This window comes from Amphiura filiformis, chromosome 1 (assembly GCF_039555335.1).
Source record: "Amphiura filiformis chromosome 1, Afil_fr2py, whole genome shotgun sequence".
In the NCBI taxonomy this organism is placed as follows: Eukaryota; Metazoa; Echinodermata; class Ophiuroidea; order Amphilepidida; family Amphiuridae; genus Amphiura; species Amphiura filiformis.
Window position 1 is genome coordinate 69,707,558 of NC_092628.1, and position 27,401 is coordinate 69,734,958.

The following is a 27,401-nucleotide window of genomic DNA, read 5'->3' on the forward strand; positions in this document are numbered from 1 at the left end:
CCGCCCATGCCAGCCGGGCTTCATATCATATTTCCATACTATCCTGGGTACTATAACACTCGGGTAACAGCCCCGGCTACATAACGGTATCATGGCCCCGCCACCGGGACGACTGATTGTACATCCCGGGTACAGTCCCAAGTCCCGGGTATTGTGTCTACAGTGCCCGGGTCCCTGGTAGCCGGGCTTGCAATTGACGGAAGCATACTAAAGATAGCAAGACTGTCAACTTTCCAGAAAGCATACCAGGGTTACCTGTCAATCCCTATCCGAACATTGCTACACCCGGTCACATGTACAACACGTCGCTCACACAGCAAAGCATTTATCGAAGTACAATCATCTAATAAAGACTGTTATATACCTCATATAGATTCCTGTCATCTGATTGGTTGAATGTGCAGTCATTGAATTAACTATGCCCTCAAAATGAACTATGGACAGGTCCATGGAAATGAACTATGGACCGGTCACATGCGTCCCGATCAAAATGCGCAATCGCAACATCCACATATCCATTCGGTATATAAAACCAGAGAAGATGTAATAAAGAGGAGGGTCAACGGAATTATATCCTTGAGATAATCCCGTAGGTAATCCTGTCGCATCTATTCATAGTCCTTTATTCTCAAGTAGTTAGACATCCACTTGAAATATCCTATGATGTTACGTGTGTGACCGCCCATGGTTGACCAATTTTCACTTCAGAATTGAAAATATTTCCCATGTTTCTATAAAGAATTTGTTAAAAAGTATGAAACATGTGTGTTAAGGACCTGCTGCTTGGATGGGATACCACATGTGGGTAATACAAGAAAGAAATCGAGTGCTGTAAAATTTCCCCCCAAATCCACCGTTTTTTGTAAATATATAAATTTCTAAAGAAGAAATTTTTAGGATTTTTTTAGAGGTGATGATTGTTGATCATTTCTATTTTATTATTTTATATATTTTCCTGTCATTTCCTGCCAACCTAAAAGATATTCTGATAATTGATAACATTCTTTATCTTAAATAATAGAGTCTGAAAGTGGCAACAAGTAGCAAAAATTATAATTTGCCATAGAACTTCAGTCATGTTTTATCTGAAATCTGACAAGATGACAGGGTCTGCATGCATACTGTGTATAGCATGATGACATGCACACACTGACCTATATTATATATCCCTAAGGCCAAAAAAAAAAAAAGGTTTGTCTCACGAACCTGCAGCAAGATAAGTATGTGAAAGCGATACAGCTGCGTTTGTCTACGCGCTGACCGCCTTTTTTAAAGGTTTTTTTTTTTTTTTTCCCGATTTTCCGGTTCCCGATAGTTCACCAACGAGTAAAATGAATTCCTCAATGTCAGAAAACCATCGAAAATGTCAGGCAGCGCAGATGCCATTAGTGTTGCAGATAGCTCGTAACCCACACCGTAGCCTCAGTCTCGCTAGTTTCACGCCATCCTTGCAACGGCACGGAGCGTAAAGCCGACGAAGCAAAGTGGATGCAATATAAAAGGACTTAGACTACGGAGAACTCTGCGATCGAGTGAAGCCATGTTGTTTTCATAAATTTTTGTATTTTTTGTAGCTGTTTTTTAACGAATTTTTACCATTTATTTCAACATGATTGTTCGATTCAGATAGTTAAAACAGGGGACTGTGCTGAGGAATTGGGCACTGCATCGGTGCGCCGATTCGGTTACTCTGAATGCCCTAAAAAATGAGTTGGTGTCGGGGCGAAGCTGTAACCCGTATTTTGCACTGATTTTTAATAATAGTGATCAGCTCTAGGAAGGCAAATAAAATACAGTTACAGAATATTAACATTGTAAATTTGTTGCTTCTCTTTCATTGTAAGACCACTTGTAGTTTTCCAATACCTGTCTTGTGATTTTCATTTGTCTCAGGCTAAAAACAAAAACAAAAAACCCAAGATTAGCATAGCTTCTAAACCAAAAAAAAAAAAAAAAAAGCATAGCATAGCACTTAGCTTTTTTGGCAAATGTTCGTGAGACAAACCTTTTTTTTTTTTTTTTGGCCTAAAAGCAGTTAGCTGTAACTTGTGCATCGCACCCATCCCGGTTCAAACCCTATTGTGGTATTCTATAAAGCAGCTAAATAGGGTGATTCATCATTTACTTTGAGTGTAACGGTCTCACACATATTTTGTTTGAGGATAGCTTGATCAACCTCCTCTTTATTACATCTTCTCTGATAAAACAAATATTGACTGCTTTAATTTGGTTAAGATTATAGGCCCGCGGTGATCTCAAAACCATGCTATCACCCGTCGCTTGACGTCGCACGCGTATACGAGATGGTTAACGCTGAAAAGGAACCTTGGAAAATATTACAGCTTAAGGCCCATATGGCCCGGGTATAGTGAAAACCGGTTCAGTGAAAAACTAGGCAGTTTTCTGCACAAGTTGACGAAGTTTCAAGCAGACAGGAGTGAGGAGTTAGCTAGCCTAGAACGAGCTATAAAATAAATCGTTTGGCTACTACACGGCGTGGTGCGCATGTCGTGAGCTAAACCCAGCCGTATTCGCCAGCTGCGGAAGGTAGTAATTTTAGCATTGGTATACGGGAGGAATTGCTTAGTAGCAAAAACGGATTATAGTGCATTACAGACACAGCAAGATTTAATTTTTATTACAGCTTATGAATAATTTTATGAATTATGATACCTTCTGATTTTTAATTTTATAAGCCAAGCCGCGAAGCGGTGAGTACGAAGCGGCTCGCGGCCGAGAGTGTGTGGTTGAGTGGTTCCCAGTAGTTTCTCTCCCTATCACTGCTCTATGACTATGTCTATGGATAATATTTATATATAGGTACGTACACGGTCTGTAACACTACCCATTTGGCATTTCTTGGCCTATTGAGCTCATTTTTGCACCATTTCATTTCTTTTTTGATGCTCTTTACATTGATTAGTACAAGGAACTTATACGATGTCCTCATTCACAAACTGATACTATCTGTCCATCGTATAAGACTGTTACCGCACGGCAACTGGTTGAAGGAATATTACACAGTCAAGAATAGGCTCCATCATTTTTTTGTTCTGAACCCTCCCAGTCTCCCAAAACATCAAAACATCAAAAGCGTTGCACTTATACTTACTTAAGACTGTCCTTTTCATATAACGCAGACAAAGTAGGGCCAACTTGCCTAGAAATGGTCAAATTTTGGCAAGAAATATCTCTGTGTAATCCTATGTAAGTCCCATATCACATCGTTATCGGCGATCGAGGTTTTTTTCTTTCTGAAGTTTGGTTGGTACCCACCAGCGCCATGCATGTGACGTGACACGGCTAAAATAAGCGATCGAATCGGGGATCGTTAAATTTTAATCTTAAAACGTCAACAAATTTCAAAACATAGAAAGCAGTAAACTTATTGGCGAGCGGTCCGAATTTTGAGCCATAAGTTTACGTGAACTATTACATTGATACCAAATTTGTTGGGGGTTTATAAAAAATTCAAAAATCCACCGGACTCCCTACCTGATGTGATGACATGTGACATTTTCACAACAATTCAACAGCCCGGGAAATCATGATCATCATCATGTCATCATCATGATCATGATTGATACTGATAGTCTTACACTCAGTTAGATACAGACTTTAAGGTACATATTTCGAGGTGCATAACAGACACAAAATTTGTGTCATAACAAACACCAAATTGGTGTCGATGACCTGACATGCATGCATTCTTTTGTGATGGTCTTTCAATTTGTGCCAGTGTCCTTGGCAGACTTGACTATGCTTCAGTGGTCATGAAAGGATTCAATAGATAACCTCTGCCCCACTAATCCCCAGCTATTGTCTGAAATTGCACCTCGGAAGATATATTATAACAACTCAGTCCCTCAAATGATAGTCATATAACGACCAAAAGATAAATGACTGACTATCATTGAGGACTGAGTTCCGCAGTCTAACACTCAGTTACAGATGATCAGTCACGTTTTTAGGGCCGGGCTTTATCATGTTTATTTTAGCTCTATCACTCCGCTGTCAGCTCGTTTATTCAGTACAGTGAGTACACTGTACAACCATATTATTTAATTACTTAGAAAAAACTATAAATGCTTGATATTTTATGTGAAAATCTTACCAGATTGTGATGACGCGTTGAGAAGTACACGACCAAAACATCTGTTGATTGATTTGACCTGCATCAGCTGAGAGGTCATTGCTAGAAAAGGTAGTCTACGAATTCAGTCGTTTACACAAGATTAGGGTAATTTGTAAGTCAGTTTTTGCTGAACCATGAAATGAAATGGTATCAGCCTACATTAGAGTATCTTACTTACTGACTGACTAACCTTTTGGTCTGAATGTGGACATATCTCTGAATGCCACAAAGGTAGGCATATGACCCCCCAAGTGGTGTCAAATTAAAGAGAAAAAAGTAAAGAATATAATAAAAATATTTTCCCACCCCGGGGTGGCACTCAACATGAGACCCGGGTCAATATTCATATGGGTCCTTTTCGTAGGGCCTATCTCAAAATGCCAAGAACAGAAGAAGGTATGAACCCCAGAGTGGTGTCAAATGAAAGAGCACAAAGTAAAGAATATAGTAAAAATAATTTTCCCACCGGGGGTAACACTCCGCATAGGACCTGGGTCAATGTTCATATTTTGGGTCATTTTCATATATCGAAATGCCAAGATGGTATGAGCCCCCGAGTGGTGTCAAATGAAAGCAAAAGAAGTAAAAAATGTATTAAAATTATTAAATGACGCTGTGTGCATGCCATGTAGGCCTAAACCTATAATGATAAGGTATCTTTTGTTTTCTAGTGGTAGTAAAGCTTAGTAATTAGTCCCTATAATTGAATTACTTGAATGAATGAATGCTCTATATGATTTAACAATATAATATAATAATCCTTGAAGTTATCCCTTTCCTGACGTTGCTGCCTGATGTTGGTAGGGGTACCGAGGTGGGGGAAAATGGCAGCCTTCCCCGTTAGAAATCTTGCACCCCCTTGCCCTCATTCAGCTGTGGGACTGATATTGTTTAGAACCAAAAAGGGTTAACTTAATTTTAACCTTGATATGGGTCCCTGAAGTAATGAATTAGAAAGTTCATAGGCCAGTATTTTTCAATAAAGACCCTTAAAGATTTAAAAATCTTTAAGGGTCTTTATTTAAATTTTCAAGGTTATTAATAGAACTTAAACATTGAATATGGTGTTGTATACGGAAGAAAAAAAGGTTCAAAGTTGCACCATTTTAAGAGTGTAATACGCGGTTAATCGAATTCCATCAAGAAAGTTCAAGAAACGAACTTGAATATCACCAGGCCACAGAGAGAGAAGAAAATAAGTACGTGATGTTTGACTGTGTGTTAAGCTATCAAAGCAAATAACATCAAGTTGAAAGACTAAATGTTGATCCAAAACACGTCCATCTGTTACTCAATTTGATATCAATTTGTGGTTCCATGAAAACAAAATAAGTCACTTGTCGATAATATTTTAACGTGCAAATCAAATAATATGAACATTTTTACATTTTCCGACATCCAACTCATTTTGCTGTCTATTTTGTTTATACTATTCTGCCACACAAAGTGCATGCAAGATTTCAATTCAAGCATTTCAATCACGTATACAATTTGTACCATAAAGTAAATGAACAGACGATGTCGCGAATATTATATACGTGACCAGAGTAATAAAATTGATATAAAATCTATTTTTGTCGGCTTTCTGATCTTCTCACATAACATGACATGCACAAATGATTAACGCTCTCATCTACAATCTAAAATAATGTTCTCTAATACTCTGTTATCCCGAGATTCCTATCCTGGTTTGCCCTGAATTTGAAACTGAAATGTTTGATACACAGCCTGGGTTGGAGGAGTCCCTGCAGCACATGAAAATGAGTATAAGGACCTACATGTATAATATTAATTATAAATATATACCTAGGTATTGTTGGTCGATTTTCAGTATCTAAATCAATATAATTATTATTATAAAGTAACACTTTGATGTTTTGCAAAAGTTCATTCTACAAATCAAATACTCAGTTTGAAAACTTACTTGATATTGCTGTTAATAAGTTATGTACGTTTTACAAAAGTGTTGTTGTTTCATCCTCTTTACAACATAACTCAAGAACCACAGGACCTACAAAAGTATGTGATATTTGAATTATTCTACACGCCCGCTATGAATTGATCAATGCAATTTTTGCCAAAGCTCACCACCATGACTACCATTCGCAAGTGTTCCAAATCGCAACACAAAATAGTTGACATTAATAATAAGGCGAGTGGGATAGAAGCAGCTAGCAGGAGCCATATTTTTCCAGTTTTAGCCATTACCTAAAAAAACTTGTTATTATTATATTAATACATTGATCTTATTAAAGGAAATGAGTCAATAATCGCATTTATAATTCCATGGCCTCCGACTCGCTTTAAGGGCTGGGGTATGAACGTTTGGACAGTATTTATTTTGGGACATCAGAGCACATCAGACATATCGAATTGCATTCTGAATACGAAGAATGTCATTCTGATATCAAATAATTTTGATTTTTGAAATTCGCAATTTAATACACATTTTTGGCAAATCATTAAAATTTATATTTTGATATTTAACAGTACTTGAAGTAAACTTTATAAATCTGATGATTTATACTTAAAGTGTATGTAGGTGGGATGAAAAGCCGACGATCAATTGAAAATTTTGACCTTTCGTATTGAAGATATGGATTTTTTCCCCAAAACACCAAAAAAATTTAGGTCTTTTGGGAAAAAATCCATATCTTCAATATGAAAGGTCAAAATTTTCAATTGACTGTCGGCTTTTCCTCCTAGCTACATACACTTTCAGAATATATCATTAGATTTATATAATTTACTTCGAGGACTGTTATATATCAAAATTTGAAAAATATCAAATTTTTATAATTTGTCATAAAATTTGTATTATATTGTGATTTTCAAAAATGAAAATTATTTGATATCAGAAAGACATGCTTCGTATTCAGAATGCAATTGATAGGTCCGAGGTGCTCTCATGTCCCACAAAAATACTGTCGAAACACAATAAACGCTCATTTTAGATCCCTTAAGCAATGATGGCAATTCGATGCGGGTTACCATGGTGATGGGGTGTATGTTAGGATGTTCCTCCGCCTCCTATACATTTCCTCAGTGCAAAATATTTATCAGTCGAGTCTGATTTCATGGAATGAAGAATTTTAGGCCTACAATTTAATGTTAATAATAATGTTTAGTAGGCCTACTGCAGAATAAAAATATGGGAGGAGAGGCCAGGAGGGGCGGTGCCACATGCGACATAAAGGAGTAATTTCCGCTGGGGCTATACCAGCAGTGGCGTACCGCGCCGAGGGGGAAAAGGTTGTCCAGCTGTAGGCCCTACCAGAACAAAATTGACCCACACTTTTTGGGGGTTTCAAGTTGTAAAAGTTAAACTAATACAACTTTTCCGTGCGTTTTTCCATGCAGTTGTACTGCCAAAGGAATTCTGGGAGTTGCTATAGTTGGTCAGTGGGACCGTTTTTGCCCTGCCCTTTAATAACAGTTGTGCACGGCAGTTTAAAGCGAAATTGATGAAATTATGTCACAGATATCATTTGCTATATCTCTGAAATTCCTTACAATTGGCAAAATAAGTGTCAATTGCAATGGCGCGGCAAGTGCATTTAGGGAAACAAAATTCAATTGAAACAGGCTTTTAAAAAGTCAATGTTTAAGGGCTTTGAACTCAAGAAAAATGTAGCCTGCTGAGATTCAGTGTTTATACGAGATTTTTTTCTTCTGAAGAAAACCTTTTCGAGTATACTTTGATAGAACCTGTGTACAAGTTTTGATCTCAAAAAATCACATAACACATTTCGTGTGTAACGTCGGATTGTGAACTCCAGTATTAATATTTAAGCTTAACAATCAGCCTAATTATTACATGCTGGTTCACAAAATTCAGTACATTCACCGCTTATTGAAGCAAATTGGACAGCATTTTTTACAGGTGAACGTCAATTTCGAGCGAGCTGTCGTGTCGGTTGTGTTCCAGTACCTGCATGTGATAAGGGTCCGTTCACTATTTTATGCAATTAAGGGGACATAATTGGGGTTTTATAAAAATTCGACGAAAAGGTTCAATATCGTGTTCATAGCTTCCATTCAAAAGTTTTGCATTCGGTCTTTATTTTATGAAATTTTCCATTCAAATTTAACATACCCCCCGTCTCTTTCCTGGCCAAAAAAATCGGATTACCCTGCTCACAAAAAATCGCATTACCCCTACAAATCACCCCCTTGGATTAAATAAAGACCGCTCCCTAAGAGCATGTTGTGCCGTCACTCCACAAACTTTACGGCACCATCATTTGCAGTGGAACTATGCAAAGAACTTGAACTACAGATTTGATGACAGTAGTTTTGATCATTAATGATTGAAGCGATGATAAAATTATAGCGATTGCATACTAGCTTTGCATTTTGTATCGCAGATGATGTGCATGGGATATTTAATTTATCAGACATGTATTCTTCAGCGTGAAACTTGAAGAAGATTTGAACTTGAAAATTCATTCTTCAGGAGGTAAAGTGGTAACATCTTGAATGAATGCAATGTGCCTGTTTACTTTAGGGAAAAGTAAAATACAATATTGAATCTGGAGGTTTTCCGCGTACTGACAATTTTCCGACGGATGATGTTGATGGAATATATTATGCCTGATATGTGAGCTTATGTGCCAGTTGAATTTGAAACATTCTGTCTTACCAGTGTCACCATCTCACGTCGATATAATTCATTTCAAATAAAAAATGTCTTGGAGATTTACAAGAAGGATGCTTACCGTATTTGCGGTTGGAATAATACTTATTTGTGCCAACTTTGTGCTCATGAATACCATTCAAAAACTGGATTTAGAGCAGTTACATTTAAAATATAGAGATTTTATTGGTCACGGTTCAGGAAGGTAAGTTTAGCATCAAATAATTACTTTCAAGATGAAGCTCGACAGAAATACATGCGAGGAATGGTATAATTATGTCCACAACACGATCATAATTTTCCCCCGATGATTAAAAGGTCATTTGCATGCGTGGGAAGAATATGTGATTTTGTCAATTACAAAAACTATTTGGCAAAAATAGATGATGAAGGAAGTGCCCACAATTCCCGGATAACACTTTTTTAACACTTCAACGCTATTATTTCGCGTAAAAGTATAGAAGGCATCCGGTTAACACTACAACGCGTTTATAAGGGTATTTTTCATACCAATTAACACTCCCCATGCGTATCAGCAACATGTTGTGTTTTACTCGGGAATTGAATTTTTGCAGTGCAGCAAACACAGAGATGTTTTTAAAACGTTAATGTGTAAACATGTTTTGGGTTGGTAATTTAATGATTGAGTATTATGACGATCATGAACGTTTTTTACATTTTATATGAAAAATATGACTATGAGTAAATAATAAATGTTAAAAATAAAACCTGCACCCTCTATAAATAACTCGACATTTAGGCCTACAACATTCTGTGTTTGCTGGGTATAGTTGCCTGGTTGCATCAAACAGTATCTTCAAAAGTGTTTTTTAACAACTGCAGCATGCCTTTATATCTGACGTGGTTTACCAACCATTGCTGTATGATGTTAGCCTGGTAGTTCACAACTTCACAGCAACTTGCGAATCGTAGTGAGCTTTGGCAAAAATTACATTGATAATATAATAGCGAGTGTGTAGAAGAATTCAAATATCACAGATATACTCTTGTAGGTCCTGTGGTTCTTGAGTTATGTTGTAAAACGTACATAACTTATTCGCAACAAAAAATCAAGCAATACAGCCTGTCTCAAAAAAAATTGTGCAAGTGAAAAGCGCCCTCTTTGGCAATTGGAGAATACCGTTATGACATGATGCTTACATCAACGTCAAGGGCGTAGTCTGAGCTGTCACATGCCGTTTGTTCTGTTCAATTTGCTTGTTTTAATCTCGAGATGTGTTTAGTTAAAAACGAAAGGGGAAATCACAATTGTGCCACTTTTACCATTTTACTATGGAAGAGGGCTGTATATGTACATAAATCAATGATAGCATCAAGTTTATCAAGAGTTCCTTCGTGAAATCAAAAGAATACATCAATTACCATGATTACATAACAACACAAAATTGTTTTAACTGTTTTTACTGTTTTATCATGATACAGGTATAATGATTCTCTTTTTCCACTTAAAACAGATTGAAAGGTAAATAGTTATTTCACATTCTGCTGTAAAATTTAATTCAAGTCATGTGCATGTCATAACGTCAATGATTTTATCATGGTATTCTGTTCTCTTTATCACTCAAGACATGTTAAAAGACAAGCAAATATTGCAAACTAATAGGTTAATGAACGCGTATTACTTGTTGGGAGAGAAATTAGACAAAATAATGCACGCGCGGTGATGCTGATGAGTCTAATGCACGATAAGACACATCAACATCATATCGTAGCCCTCTTCCCTAATAAAAGTGGCACAATTGTGATTTTACCCTTTCGTTGTTAATTACACATATCTCGAGATTGAAACAAGCAAATTGAACAGAACAAACAGCATTTGAGAGCTAAGACTGCGTCCTTGACGCTGATGTAAGCATCATGTCCCGACAGTATTTTCTAATTGCCAAAGAGGGCGCTTTTCACTTGCACAATTTTTTTTGAGACAGGCTGTATATTGATTTAGATAATTAAAATCGGTTTTTGGCTGCTTCAACATAACACCCCGTCCCCAATAAGAACACCAACATCAAATCTCATAACATTCTGTTAAAAAGGTAACTGTTTAATCACTAATTGTTATAACTCACCAAATGACAACTTTTCACATTTATGTGATTTCTGCCGTAGTCTTTTAGTTTATAGATATTGGCCTTATGTATCAAAACTGAAATTAGTTGTCTTGTCACTTTGCCGTTGATAAAGAGGATTGAATGCTCAGGCCCCTAAAAACTGAAATTATACAAAACCGCGGGCATTAAACATTTTACAACTAAAGAGGGTTGCTCTGAGGGTTGTCAAGTTGAAATAATAACACAAATACAAAAAATAACATAAAAATGAATGCAATAATTATTATTCAAATGTAATGTAATTATGTTAAAAGTGTTAATACAGTCATGCATAGTCAAGGAGTACCTTCACACATTGCACATTATGCATACAGGACACTTCAAATTCAAAATAACTAATAATTCAACCTTAATTGGACATGACAATTTCAAAAATGTACACTCATTTCGAGTACGACTCGACTGCCACGGAGAGCATGGAGAGGCTGGTGAGTTAAAGCTAATGTTACAGGATACTTAGTAATTAAAGGCGAAAGTAAATCTCTTTTTTTGTGTTGCTGACATCAAAATACTGAAAGACATGTGAGAATGACATAAATAAGCCTAAAAACGGCGACATGAGGAACTTAATAAAAGTTCATCTTGTTCTGGGACGTTGTTCTTCTAGTTGTCAGTATTATAGTTGCCACATCATCAAAGTCAAACAGCTGCAATGATTGGAGAGAATGAAATGGATGCAAGACAAATTGTTCAATTTGTTACGCCTTTCTTGAAGGAATTTTCAATTATATACCGTAGACTATGGTAAAGTTGTCATATTGAAAAGGAATTCGCGCTATTTGTAATTATAAGCTGGTATAGGCTGGAACACTAGAAAGAGGTTTTCATCATTTTCATGATGCTCATTCGAAACAAAATGTTAATTGAAATTATATTTTGATTAGTATATACCATACCAGATATCCTAGCCCTGAATTGCAACAAACCTCAAGTCAGTTAATTCACTAAATTGAATATCAAATCATCTTTTATTCTAACAAACTTATGAACTTGCTTCGGTTAATTACCAAAACGGCAAGAACCCTCTGCAATATCATGAACAACTTAGTGTCTTTTCTAATGCTACATATGGCAAAAATTGAATTCTCGCTGATTTCAGTAATTTATCTTCGCATGCCACTCTGCGTGTATCCTTTGAGCCTTGTCTCATACAATAAATTGATTTACTTCAGGTCGAAACTCGAATTCCAGGATCCGTGTTCTAAATAAAAACTATACAAATTATATCTGATTTAATTAATTTCACATTTTTTTTGCGGTAAAAGTCAGATTGAACTTTGAATGGAACTGGGGTTAAAATTAATCTGAATTAGGGAACGATGAATATGTTCTAATACTCTCTTAAACAATTTGCTAGTAAAATATTGATCTAAAAACGGTGGCTTTTTTGTCGGGAATAAGCAAACTATGAAAATTTATTTAAAAGGCGCCCCATGAATGTGTGCCACTAATCGCTTGCCCTGCCTCTCGGCTTGCCAAAAATTGCTTACCCCCCCTTTTTGGCTCGCTAAAATTTCTTCCCCTACCCCCGATTTTCCCCTTCCACCAGGGCTCATAATTATTGCACAGCCCCTTATTTTTCATCTTTATCGAGAGCAGAATCGCCCTGTAATATTCATGAGGGCGTTTGATAACTTCTACAATGCTGAAGGATGTCAATTATGGTTTTGTACAGGGCGAGTCAAAATAATCTGTACTCTACTGAATAAAAAATACGTTGCCGGATAACCCATTCCTTCATGTAATTTTAGGATTAGGGTTATGATGGGCCTACGTCAGACAGGTTTTATAATTAACGAACCTTTTCGTTTGCATAGATTGCAAGATCATTTGAAAAAATTCAAGACACTCGAAAAGCAAGTTGCATACGGATGCTTAATTGAACTGATTGTTGTTTCATTATTTCATAATGACCACTGCATATTTGGAAAAAAAATCGTTCCCTACATATACCTGAAAGTAATGTCAGTGTTGTTTTTTTAAAATAAAAGTATCTTGCATCATATATGCATAATATTATAGAAATTGAACCATTCATACATATCCATGAGTACTTCAATGCGTTCTGGTATACCAGTTGCGATATAGGAGACACCAAGCACATTGCACACAATTAACGATATGTGTGTTGACATGAAAATAGGTAATTAAATTAAAATTACCTTAAATTATATATTTTGATTAAAGTAAGCAATTTCTTAAATTAAAAATGTATGTGAAGGAGAAAACAACACTATTCACACTCGCAGCGTAATTTCTATTCAGGGTGTCTAAGGTTTTTTAAATAAGAAAGTTGGACAAAGATTATTTTGACTCACCCTGTATATAGCCTCAATTGCGATGATCATCCAGTGTTTACGCCGTTTATGATTCTTCATTCTGGTCATTATAATGTCATTCTGGTCATTCGAAAAGAGTAGAGCAACTTTAATTTCGCCTACAATTTTGTCATAAAATGGTCAAATTTGATCCCAAAGGGAAAAAAAATGGAACAAAATCTTTGATTTTGCATTATTGATTAAATGAAAATTTCGGTAGATGTACGAGCCAAAGGGCCCTAGATCATTAATGTTCATTTCCTTATAATGTTGTTATTTTCAAAGTTTCTTAGCATTACTGACTAATCATTATTTTGGTTACATATTTCAGGTTACCTTCTGGCTATTATGAAAAAACAGATTCAAAATTTTCCGAAGATAATTCCAAAGAGGGTGTAAATGATATTATCCGAAAGCCATGGAGCTACAATGAAACTGCAGCTAAGGAAGAGAGGTGAGAAAATATGAACAAATTGTATTTCAAAAAGTGACTTAACTATCCCTCCAGTGCTTTATACGAAATCAACCAGAATCAATATCAGTAGGCATATGATCCAAACTTGATTTGGATAAGGGATCCTCTCCAAATTGTCCTTTTGAAATCAAAGGGCCCATTTGAGTCCCCTTTATGACCAGCCTCTTTGAAATTTAATAACGTTCCCTATATTACCCGTTAAAATGTTCAAATCGCCCGTTATATCCCCGTTGAATTGTTGACCTAAAAGGTTTACAATTCTCCCCCACCACGACGTTATTGCTGATGTGGGAATTAAGTTCCTCGATTATATTTTAAAGGTCTCCCCTTTGCCTTCCCGTTTAGTCGAAACCCCCTTTAAGTCCCCGTTAAGATGATATCTAGAGTGTTTGATCTCAAAGGTTAGCAATTATGAATTAATGGACTCCCTTTGCCTCCCCCTTTACCATGGCTACCTCCCCTTTGAGCTCCCTAAAAATATCTGGGGACATTGGCCTAAAAGTTCATCACAAGAATTTGATTATGAGTTGAACCCACAGAATTAATTCTGTGGTTGAACCACACTGCTATCCATGTTTAAGAGCCATCGTTTTAACTGTTAATAAACTGGCCTCAAAAAGAAACGTATAATCTTTCACAAGGTCATATCTTGAAATCCTCTCCATAAAAATGAACACAAATTGCACACAGGATTACTTCAATACTCAACTCTAAACACTGATCAGTAGCCAAACAGTTGTCCAACTGACATACTTGGAACCCAGCCAAAGAAATCTGTTGCGCTGTGAATGTGGTCCAGGAAGGTGTTGCATGTCAGTGCATTTTGCTGTTGTGTCAGTTGGACAACTGTTTGGTTACTGACCAGTGTTTAGAGTAGAGTATTGAATGAATCCTGTGTGCAATTTTTGTTCATTTTATGGAGAGGATTTTAAGATATGGCCTTGTGAAAAATTAAAAGTTTCTTTTTGAGGCCAGTTTATAATTCTCTAACTATTTATTCAAATACAGAAAAGAAATGGAACAGTACTTCAATCCATATAAAGTGATAACGATGACATCAGACGACGTCGCTCACGGTCAGTTGGCGAGATTTTACAAAGCTAAATCAATGGATTTCAACATTGTTCCAGCAGGATTACATCGTCTGCTTCCAACCAAACAACTCTTCAAAAACGAACGCTTCAGAACGTGTTCTGTGGTTGGTAACAGTGGAATTCTTTTGAATAGCTCGTGTGGTTCAAAAATCGACTCATCGAATTTTGTCATCAGGTGCAATTTTGCTTCGATACTTGGATATGAAAAAGATGTTGGCGTTAGAACTAACATGATTACTTTTAATCCAAGTATTTTGGATAAGAGATTTAAGAGACTGGCTACAAAACAAGACCAGGCAAGGTTTCAGAGTAAATTGAAAGCGTATGGAAATTATGTTTTATGGGTGCCCGTGTTTACCAAGGAGTATGTTACTCGTACAATAAGGACGTTACTGGATTACTTAGATATATATTCGCATACATTTCAAAATGTTCAACTTGCTTTTCCTGGAAATGTTCTACCTGAAATTTCAGAGTAAGTAAAATGGATTATTCTTTTACAATATTATTGTATTGTGTACAGGTTTGAAGTTCGCAATAACAGATTTGCCGTATCACTAGTGGAACCGAATATTACGAACTTTATATTATCAATAGTTGAGAATGTTGATATTCGAGATCGTATCTAGTACTGACCTGGTTAACAGGAAATTACTCCAGCAAAATCAATCGATAAAGTCTAGCCCATCCTCCACATTGAATGGTGGACTGCACTTTGCCAAAGTGGGAATATTTCCAAATATCTAAATTAGCTAAAAATTTAGGACATGTTACAAAACTATATTTTCTACAATTTCAGATAGTACAAAAAGTATTGGCCGGTTATTTTTCACACAGTGACGTTAACTAGGCAATGTCCTACACCTCTAACATAGAGTTCACACGTCAATGGTGAGAGAACTGTGTATTGTGTATAGAAAAATGGACAGTAACTGCAGTATGTGATTCCCTCACATTTGAAGAATTTGTTTCTAAACATTGGATTCACAAGTACATTAAGTAGAGTTGTGAGGAATATGTTTCAAGTATTCACAATCTTAAGAACATGTTGAATTATATTTTTTCTCTCAACAGATTTTGGTATTCCAAAGGAGTAGATGAAGAGCGTATAAGCACAGGCCTTCTGATGTACAATATAGCCAGTGCATTATGCGAGGAAATTCACCTGTTCGGGTTTTATCCCTTCTCTGACTTTGACGGCAGACCTCTGGCTTACCATTACGATGATCCACCCAACAAGACTCATCAACATTATGATTGGGGGTATAGAAGATATCATCGACTGCCTGATGAGTTTGTTTATTTGAAGAAACTTCATAAGAAAGGGGCGTTAAAACTTCACATTGGAAAATGTTAGGATCATTTCTTCACTGTATTACCGCAAGGAATAGTTTATATCACAAGGCATTGGTCATTTAGATGGCATGGAAGCCATGGAAGTCCCAAGATATAAGTCCATATACCTTTAGATTACACATTGCCATATCTGGTTAAATCATAGGTATAACCACGATTTCCCCATATGAACCGTGAAAAATACCTTTAATCATGACAAAAGTACTCTCGAAATGTAAAAGTGTGAAAATCCATTCTTTTGGAGTGATATGAGGTAACCTCTCAGGGACCACTCCGACAAAATTGAAAAAGAGGGCAATTGTATGTACTTACTTATAAGAACAAAAATATGGTCACTTGAACTTTCTCTCAACGATTTACAAAACGATAAAATTTGTACTAAGTAAAATAACACTTTTCAACATGGAATTGCGATGTTCATGTTACTTCCACTTCTTTTGTTTCAAATTTACTCTTTGACGAGTAGTCCTTCAAATCACTCTTTTTCCACACTTTTATTTATTAAGAGAGTGCTTGCTTGCTTGAGTTTCAATTATGTAAGTTAAACACTGTCAGAATGTTTTATATGAAAAAAAGGATAGTGTAAATGATGTGGTAACTATATAACCATGTCTCATGTGTATATTTATTCCATATATTATTTTTATCAAGTAACTGAACAACCCGTTACAACCACATCTGCTAACATTAGTCTGAACCTTATAGCAAACATCGGCGACAAAAGCGTGGTGGTTTCACTCATCATTGACGGCTAGGTGGTTTCATTCCCGGATTTCATTCACATTGTGTACGCATGATCGATTCACAATACGAAGCGCCTCCAGCGTTTGCTAAGGAGAGGCCAAAATACGAAGTACATCTTGGGAAAAGTCGACATCCAAAGCCCGTGTAATACCATACAACACAGGACACCACGTCATCGGTATGTTTATATGTCAATATAATGATGTTACACGCGAATGCACAATAAAACAGTAATTTACAATATTATAGTAGATCCATTTTCCATCTATTCACACGGAATCATTCGTGGGACTCGTAGCTCAATCGATAAGGTGTTCGACTATGGTGCGAGAGGTTGGGGGTTCGAACCCTGCGGTAAGTGCGCTCTCATGTAAAAATTGAGTTAGCTTGAAATTCCACTGGACATGGAAATTACTGCTGATTGTCTCGTTGTAACCCGCATGAAACTGGGCAGCTGATCCTGGCTGCAAAGGTCAATTGTGGAATATCTAGGGTGTGCGCTTCTTAGCTACAAGTCCCTGTATTGTTGTTTACTGGTTTGTGGAATGATATGGGGCCATAGTGGTCAGAAACAAGAAGTGAAGTGTGCAGAGGCTTGTCGATCAGCGTCTAGGCGTTATACCTGTACGTATCGCACCATAAATCACTGCGGTATTTTTTTTTAAATCTACATTTTCATCATTTTGCAGGAGGGGAATATTTGTGTTTCAAATGGTGTTTTTTGAACAGCAGAAATTTTAATGAAAAAGCCTAAAGTGCTAGTTTTTATACACGCTAGAAACATTTTAAAAACATATCTGCCTTCATGTTAAATGCAAGGAAGACTTTTTTGCATTCAATACTTTCGTGATTGCAAGAAAGTCATACCTGCATGCTTTGTATTATTTAGCATAATCTTGCAAAACATTTTTAAGGCGCCTACAAAATGTTTAAAACAAAGGTTATCCAACTACTATACTATAATTTAATTGTCTAACTTCACTCATATCTGTATTATTACAGAAAGAAAATGGCGTATCTGCATATGACCTGTTAAATGCAAGAAAGATCAGCTTCTTGTGCAATTAAGTCGTATCTGCATCTTAAAAAATTACCTTAATTACTCTGGAATTAATTAATATAATGCACTTTAAATGTTTCTCAAAACATGATTTTGATTTTTTATAATTACTGAAAAGCTCAAATTCAACAAAAATGCAGATACGCCTTCTTGCATTACATTAATAGTGGAAAGTTGCAAACAAGGAATGTGTCGAAGTAAAACCAGTATGCCTTGACTATATTTATAAATACGTATTTTATAAATACGCACTTGAACACCTCCGCGCTGCCATAACAGCTTGTAGACAGTCAGTCTCGAAGTGACCTTCTACATAGCGGGTGGTCTTCCTGCACATTTGAATGCAAAGGCGGTAAACAACACGAGACTACAGTCCAGAAAATTTGTCTATTTTGTTCAACTTTGTGATTATATTGTAATCGTTTTTCCGTCGGAAAAAATGTTGTTTTTGATAACATGTGTAATAATTTTGTTATTCAATTAATACTTAAATTTGATAATATTTATCTAAAGAGTTCCTATCCTTTTCAATGGCATGAGGATTTGGTCACGCTTGCTGGTCTTGGTATGTCGTGCCCATGGGTCACGTGCGTATTTATAAATACGTATTTATATAGTCGAAGGTAGCTGACTAGTTTTGTCAGGTCCTTTGATCGAAAAGCATCATTTCAGAATATAATGAACATCTGTGTTTTATAGGGCTCGAATCACACACGTTGTAATTGGTAGTCTCTAACTGCAATGTATGTTTGAATTCCAGCTCTCATGACTGACAAAAATTTGACTACGATCGGAAGGAAGAAAGGACCATGAAATATACCGTAAATAATATATTATGAAGATCCTTATTGACCAGAAAAAGCTGAATGGAACTTAAAAATCATGAATACGTATATTTGATAAGAGTAAGTTCTCAAAACTTTCAGATGATAGCGCGCGTGATGAGAAAACATGATCAATCTATAAGATTACTTTGTTTAAAATGTATCGCAGAAGTGAAGAAAGACCTTTAGAATTACAAATAAAACTAACCTTCTACCTAAAATTTTAAATCCATAATATGATTCAAAATAGTAATTATATTTATAATACAATTCTTTTCATGATTCCTTTTTAAGGCTTTTCAAGATTCACAAGATAGTTTAAAATTCAACAACTATTATTGGGAAGAAATCTGGCTAGCTTAACAACTCATTAACAGTTTAAACGCCTGATTCAAACCCTGTCACAACCTTCGACCTTAATGAAAGAGTGTGGTCAAAATGACTCGAACTCACAACCTACCGATTGAAATACAATAATACTGTACAAATCTGGCGAAAAGTGGCTTCAAATTAAAATTATTTTTGCATTTAGAGAGTGAACTCTTCATGGCATAAACGTACTGTATAGCAACTAATTTCGGATAAAATAGTTCGATCCGCTTTGAACAGAAAGTTGTATTTGATCAATTACGGTCCCATATAGTTCGCACAATTGTGCTGTCGATTTGAATGTAAATGAGGCGCACTCAACGATTCGTGTACACGTCATTGCACATCGCAGTTTGGTCTTGACTTGGATGGTGGATAACCGTGGTGTCGAGGATTGGACAGCGACGTCGTGTTGGTCGAGGATGAAGTCTTGTATTACGGGCATAAACAAAATGATAAACACATTATCTGATTAGTATTGACGGCATTTTACCATTGGCGGCGGAAGGGGGGGGGGTGGGGGAGGGGTTGGCGGCACACCACCTAATTCTTTTCCTATGCCCTTGCTCTCAATTTGGTATTTCACTTTGGGGCACTAAATTAGGGCATGTATGGTACAGAACCTTCCTTTATAATACTACTGGGGATGTCCCCCCTAAAAATCAATAAGGGACCTACAAGATCTAACCAATGCTAATTAAAGTACAGATATCATAATTTATTTAATGAAATAATCTGCCCTTTATCGCACTCTTTCTGCATAATCGGTTGATACAAACATTTCCAGTCAGTCGAAGTGGACTGATTTGTCTTCATGGGTTAGTAAGTAAAGACGCGGTGGAAGCAGACTCTGGGTGGAAGTATAAGAGTTTGAAAGAGCAATCAGTTGGTGGAAAGACTGTGGAAGTTAGAGATTGCTGAACCCGGCATTTCCTATTGCAGTTAGAAGTATAGTGTTTGTATTGACCGTCTGTGCAGAAAGCTAAGGGTGGAATAAACATGATTAAGGGGGAATTACTTCATAAAATGAAATTAGCATCTTATACTTGCCTAATTGTTTTTGACAATTTTTTTGCGGTTTTCAATAAGTGTCTAATGTAAACCCCAGTGTACTGTACTTAAAAATTATTTTAGCGCATTTCTACGACATAGGGCAGAGATAGAATATACTAAATAATTTCCTACAGGTATCCCTAAATAATTACCTTTTGTTGTAGTCTGAATTGCAGGTAGTATTGTCGTCAGCATCGTAGTGGTAGGTGGATTTGTTGTCGGCAATGTAGTGGTATGTTGGTTTGTCGTCGGCAACGTAGTAGTAGTAGGTGGATTTGTTGTTGGCAATGTAGTAGTTGGTCTGGTGGTAGTTGTTGGCATGTTGGCTTCTGGTGCTGGTGTATTCAAAGGTTCTGTTGAAGAGGTTTATTTATCAGTATTATAGCATTTGAAAATATTTGATGCGCAGCCGCGATCATTATATAAATTTGATTGAAAACTTGAACACACGGCTTGAACAATAGGCCTGCATGAATATGACTTTAGGCTGTTAGACACTGGACAGCGAAAGAAAGGCAGTACTGTAACGTAAAAAAAGAGAAAGAGATTCTAGGTATCTTGGCTCCAACCCATCAACGTTACCTAGATAGATAACTGCTCGATTAGCCTTAAACAAGTGATTTAGAATGCAGTAAAACACATACAAAAAGGTCGTAGGCCAGCACACACTTCAAGTTGTATGAACGGTTTGGCAGTAGACGGTGACCTAAGAGATTTGGGAGGTTGCGATTCATACGTCTTGGTGCTTATGCCCATCTAACTAATCACTCTCCTGTGACGTCTAGTTAGACGGGCGTTAAGCACCAATTCTTAATGCGGCCCCGGCCCATACACGTTCAAATTTATTGGGCAATATCAAAGACCCTAGATACAATGTCTACCATCGTGCACTGGACATACGATCAATAATATAGTGCACAGTGGTAGATGTTTTAGCTAGGGTCCTTGATATTGCACAATAAAATTGAACGTGTATGGGCCGCATAAAAAATCACAATGTATCAATAATAGGTCAGACCCTCGTTGATTTCAAACAGAATTAGCATCCACTTCTATTTGAACGTAGAAGTAGAAAACCAATTTACCGACAAGATTCAATCACACGCGAATTACCAATGTACGATACAGCACCAAAGACCATGCAGTACCTATGGACATTTTTTCTGCATGCTGCAATACAATAACAGGGAGCAAATACAACAAAGAAGATGAAAGAGACGAGAAGTTAAGTGCACGAATATTTTTCACGTGTTGTTTGCAACTAACGTTGTTTAAGTTTACACATGGCGTAGAATGAATCATCAGAACACGACTCATCCTTCCATCTGCCACCATTGGTCGAACTCATCACAAGGCAATTCTTTGAGGTTCCACCATCTGGTTCTCTATTAGCTTGGTCAAAATTTAAAAAGACACCGTTGCAATTAGACTGGTCGTGGTATGTCCACACATTCTCTTCAACTTTATCATTCTGGGCTAGCCAATATCCGGCACTGTGTAAGAAATATATTAACTGACATTGTTGGAAGACAATTATACTTGCGTATGTAAAGTACAAGGCAAAGTAACTTGCAACAAAGTAACAAGGCAAAGTAATCTTGTAACACATTGGCCATATAAGTATTGCAATACGAGTTGACACCCCGGGTTGACACACAATCAGGTTCTTCCAATGAAACAGTAAAGATTAGACTAATAGTCGCAGGGCAAACGGTTGTTCAATTTGGTGATGGTATCGCAAAAAAGGACGTAATGACTTTAACCACGTCATGGACTCATGGAGCTTCATGGACACTTTACAACATGAGCATGCTCATGACGGGAATAAAAAAAATGCTATTGCGGTAGTCAAATGACCGACATTATTGAGTTAAAGATTTTCAATCTTTTTCAGTCTCGTAATCTTGGGACGATTGTTTGCCTTTCTTAAGCTTTCGTAACTTGGACATTGAACACCCTTTTGCCCTGTGATTCGTAACTGTTTCCTTGGTTGAATGTATTACGTGATAATCGATAGGACCCGATTGAGTGTTAACATGTTAACCAGAAAATCTCTATTTTGTGGATGTTGCAAAATTGTGTGTGTACGTCCATTGTAATGTAAAAACATATCAATTAAATATCAATGAAGGCACGGTGGTGCAGCGGTAAACACTTGGGCAAGGTGCTTTACCTTGCTTGCCTCATGTAAGTTAACATAGGGCATTTAATGCATTAATTTTCCGACAAATCTTTATCCGCCCAACAATGGCTTTTATTTTATATACCGGGTGTCCCATAAAAAGGTTACATGTAGATTTTTGAAAATAATCTAAGTTAATGTTATGAAATATAAATGTCCTTTTCATGACATTATCTATGTACCCTCTACTAGTACCCCTGTGAATGTCAAGTTCACAACTTGCACTGGATGGTATCATTGTTTAATTTGTTTAATTTGTTTTTGTAAAAGGTGATCTTTTGTGATTGTTTTTTTTTATGATTGCTATGTAATTTCTTTTTGTGTGATATCTTGAAAAATAAAAAACACTGAAATATATATTAAAAAAAAGGTTCACAACTTGCATGCTAAACCGGCATGCCACACATTCCTGAGCAAGCACGAGGTTCACTACCTCTGTCACAGCCACCGTGCGTTTGGTGGGACATTTGAGTAGACCAGGCATAACATGGCTGATGCAGTATTTATTTTCAGTGTTCAATATTTAATTTTTCAATGTGTTTCTTTTATACAATAACTTCAACCATTAAAAAAATAAGAGAAAAATAAAAAGTGGAAAAGAAAAATATGAAAAGAAACGTTTTGCGATATTTTGATGGTTAGCCACTCTTTACACCCCTGTCATCGTCATACATAAGTTAAGTTTCTTTTAAGATACGGAGTTGAAACTTAGCAGTTAATTAAAAGAAGGATGAATAAATAGTATCTGAAAAAATGACATTGTTATGTTGTATAATCACCAAATACGCTTCATTTTCTACATGTAACCTTTTTATGGGACACCTTGTACGTACGCATTTGAATTCATTGCTTGATAGATAATTTCGTTCTCTTCTTCATCTTCTATATTCACTGGAGTCCATCCGTAATTGGTACATAAAGTCACCGTGGCTGCGTAAGTCCTCGCATTGGATTGTGTCACGTAGTAACAACGACTAGGATCCGTAGGATGGCTGATGGCACTGCTATAATGGGATGTACAATCTGGCAATCGCCAAATGATTAAAAACATTAATCAAAAAGATAATCTAACCGACTCAGATATTTAAGGATATTCCATCGACATATTTTGCATGATCCAAATTTCTGAACAAATTAAAACAATCGCAATTTATGCATTAAAATTTAACAGGTCTATAGATTATGTAATTGGCAGCTTTCGTGCAATTTTGTCAGCATTGATACTGAATAAATTAGTCAGGTGCTGGTCAATTTAATTATGAGGTATGACCAAAAGATGTGTTGAATTAGCATTTATACAGCAAAGAGCAAAATAAAAACTGAACGTACCTGCATATTGCAATGATGTATCAGACGAAGATGCTGGGGTGTCAACAGCCGCACCGTCAGGGAACTCTAGTATAATGTTAACATATTATGACATAGAACTTGGGGTAAGCTTCAAAAAGTATCACATTTCAGAGAAACCTTTATTCATATTTAGACGTATTGGGTTGGTAAGTTTGTGTATGCAGTAAAGAGTCATAAAATATGTGAAAAATCTTGGCCCTCTACCAGTTCAATCACAATAATATTATTGAGACGAGTCGAGATGGTTTGCAATAATATATTTACTGTAAAAAATTAGTGTGGGCTCTAGAATAACAGAAATACTCAGATGGGACATCGTTGCTCATAGGTTTGTCAATCCCCTCGGCCAAACGTCCACGACAGAAGATAAGGCTAGGGAGGCTGACTGTTGAGTCCGACTTAGAGACATCTAATTTGTATTTAACAAACAAAATAATAAGTATTATGAAATAACACACATAAAATGGAACTAACCGGTACTAGTTTTACAGATTGTGTAATGCGTCGCTGTGCATTCTTGATCTTCAAAACCGGGATTATTAACATAGAATGCCACACAGTCTTGATCGCCTTGTGAGCCAGTGTTACCATTCGGTTGGTATTCTAACCAATGCAGATATACTCCCGATGTGGCACAATTAGAATAGGTATTTACATATTTCCAAACGTGTTCGACATCGCGGTCATTTTGACCTATCCATAATGGTTCTACACTGGAGAGTGAAAATATTAAAATGGTATAAGTATGGGTGAGTTGGGGAAATGGCGAACACCTTTACTCAATGGATTGTTAGTATAAAAAAATATAAATTAATCAATGGAGAAGTTTAAGATGTTGGCAAAAGGTCCTAGTAATATCCTAACGTCAAACAATCAACATTATAATCAATTAACAAAAACGATTATAACATCAAAACAAACTTTAACAAAAACGTCACACAATGATATCAACTTTATTACATTTATTCCTGATTAATAGCGACTACAAACACAGTTTGAGAATGAGGATAAGTCTATAATTTCACACGGACGGAAAGACGGACGGCAGCGTTTTTACTGCCTTACTCCATTCCATAGCGTAAGACAATTATGGTATCTGTGTTATGGATGTCACTATGGTATCTCTTGTTATGGGATGTCACTACAATTGTTAGTCCAACATACAATGACAGGAGGTAAAAGAAAAACAAGTGAAGTTGGATTGGTAAATTGTAAGAAAGTTGAGGGAAAGAATCGAAGACTAGTTGACATTTGTGTGTTTTTTGCTACATTATTTAGCCCGAATGTCCATAATTAGTTGCATTATCGATATTAAATTTAGATCATCTTGCAATCAGATTATTCATAAAAAGATCAGATATAACTACAGTGTTAAAAACAAGAGGTGTATAACTATAAGACAAACCCAACGCGTATTAAAGTACAGATATTATAATTCATTTAATAATGAAATAATCTACTATTTCTTGAGCCCTTACGGCATAGACTGTCAATACAAACACTTTCAACTGCAATCGGAGGTCCCGAGTCCAACCAAATGCCACCAATTGATTACACTTTCAAACTAGTGCACTTCCCTCAAGTATTTACTTAACCCATGAAGACAAGTCAGTCCCCATAATTATATTGACTGATTTGTGGAATTTGGTTGAAATCAGTCTATAATATTGACTGATTTATTCTTCATTTGGTTATTATAAGTAAAGACGTGATGGAAGTACAATACCGTAAACGTTCGCCTAATGGCGCTATGGGCTCCCTTGACATAACTGGATTTTTAGACACAAACTAAAAGTGCCCTCCCATAAAAATCCCACCAGCAAATAAGTACACGTACCCTTAATTCTTGTTGGGATGTTTAGAGGAGGGAGTTCCCTATTTCCACATGGAATTTACCCCAAGGTAAAGGAGCCCAGGTGCGCCATTAGGCGAACGTTTATACGGTAGTTTGAAAAAGCAATCAGTTGGTGGAATTTGGTTGAACTCGGGACCTCTGATTGCAGATAGAAGTATTTGTATTTACCGTCTATGCAGAAAGGGCGGGGAAAGGGTAGCTTACTGCATTAAATGAAATTACGATATCTGTACTTCAATTACCATTGGGTTAGAACCCCGGGTTAGAACTTACTGTTTTTGACAATGTGATTTTCTTTGTGTTTGCATACGATTTAGATTAAATCATGGACAATACCATAATCGAAGTTAAAGAGCTTATTTCAAAACCGTATTAAGTCCACAATCACATGTTTTACTTGTGCGATACCATCATAATTACTTTGACAAGTTTGACATTAGCAACAATTAGTTGTGCCATCTACAAGCCATTATTTACCATAACAATGATGCATAACAATATGCAGACTATTGGTCTCATTTGGGAACCAAAGGCTTCACACAGTATTGTTACTGTGCATCCATCCACTGTTTGCTTTGTAATGGTGCATCCAACTGAAATGATAATACCTGTAGCATCACAACCCATTACAATATCGCACAGGTAAATCAGAAACATGTGTTTGTGGACTTTGATATGAGGTATGAGAGTTGAAGCATAAAGTTACATAACCATAGAGTTATACCAAAGTATTGGTTATACCTGGTCAATGACCTAATTTCATTCCGTAGATAATCTTCTTCCACCGAATCTAACACTTCAAGAACAAACCATTTATAATCCCCAGCAGTGAGTCCAGAACAAAACTGTTGCGCCTGCTCCCAGGTCCTTGGCGTTTCATCTGGCATGACATAACAGGTATTTGGATCGTCTACATTCCCAAAGGCATCGGTGTATAAAGCGCTGCAGTCAAGAGATGACACTATAAGGATTGATAAAATTTAAATTAGTAGTAGAAGTATAGTATCAATAATTGTAGAAGAAGGAAGAGGTGGAGATCGAGTAAGAATAATTATAAGCCGAAAATGAAAATAGGACAAGAACGCAATTAGAAAGCTTACCATTTAGATTTCGTTAAAAATGAATGACATAGAAAAATAGTAAAATATTTAGCAAACTGTTATTAATGTAATTAACAAAATACAACTTACCTACTATAAATTCACTACATACAGCCAAACTAAGAAGCCAACTTATTCGTGTCAGTTTTCTCGTATCCATTTTCGCAGGCAGCAGTTATGAAAGAGGGTTAAAAACGCAATAAATTTTATTCTACTAATCTATAATGAGGTTGCACCATCGACAAGCCCCAAGTCAGGAATCAATGGATGTGACATGACAATTAGATACGAAAGTAGGTCAGTAAGCTGTTTTTACTTGGTACTTTATATATAATTATAATTGAAGACCGAATTAAAAAAAGACTAGTTTGTGTATGACGTCCTGTCAACTAGACTAAAAAGGCCGTACTGCTCAGATCAGCAACCAATCACGCCGCGCCTTTGACCTGATGTCAGACGCAAACTATTTTTTTTAATTCGGTCTTCAATTATAGGCTGAATTACTGCACATGGTGTACGAACCCGTCTTCGCAAATATCATGAATAATTAATAATTAAAGGAACCTGAAAATCTGTTCATAATAAACAAAACTCGGAGAAAAAGAAAGATGACTCGTTCAGCAACCTCATCCCAATCAGTGGAAAGCGTATATTTTATCATTGATCCCCAAATCCCCCCTTGATGCTGTAAAATATTAGGGTTATTTTGTTCGAATTTCGT

At 36.4% G+C, this 27,401-nt stretch overlaps 3 protein-coding genes across 4 annotated transcripts in view; 1 reads left to right on the plus strand and 2 right to left on the minus strand.

Annotated features, from left to right (window-relative positions):
- LOC140152168 (coiled-coil domain-containing protein 125-like) overlaps nucleotides 1-4,184 on the minus strand; it is a 29,170-nt gene extending 24,986 nt beyond the window's left edge. For both annotated transcript variants that reach the window (XM_072174477.1, XM_072174470.1), the window contains exon 1: nucleotides 4,115-4,184. The gene's annotated coding sequence lies outside the window, so the exon portion shown is untranslated. The remainder of the gene's footprint in view (nucleotides 1-4,114) is intronic.
- Nucleotides 4,185-8,394: 4,210 nt separating this feature from the next.
- Nucleotides 8,395-17,130, plus strand: LOC140152183 (alpha-N-acetylneuraminate alpha-2,8-sialyltransferase ST8SIA3-like). The gene is made up of 4 exons (XM_072174486.1): nucleotides 8,395-8,976; nucleotides 13,550-13,672; nucleotides 14,702-15,262; nucleotides 15,862-17,130. Exons 1-4 carry the CDS (start codon nucleotides 8,822-8,824, stop codon nucleotides 16,142-16,144), a joined length of 1,122 nt encoding a protein of 373 aa, XP_072030587.1. The 5' UTR covers nucleotides 8,395-8,821; the 3' UTR covers nucleotides 16,145-17,130.
- A 2,195-nt stretch (nucleotides 17,131-19,325) lies between these two features.
- Nucleotides 19,326-23,426, minus strand: LOC140162654 (uncharacterized). The gene is made up of 4 exons (XM_072185936.1): nucleotides 23,209-23,426; nucleotides 21,460-21,686; nucleotides 20,346-20,546; nucleotides 19,326-19,569 (listed from the first exon to the last, which is right to left on the minus strand). Exons 1-4 carry the CDS (start codon nucleotides 23,424-23,426, stop codon nucleotides 19,343-19,345), a joined length of 873 nt encoding a protein of 290 aa, XP_072042037.1. The 3' UTR covers nucleotides 19,326-19,342.
- Nucleotides 23,427-27,401: the final 3,975 nt, after the last annotated feature.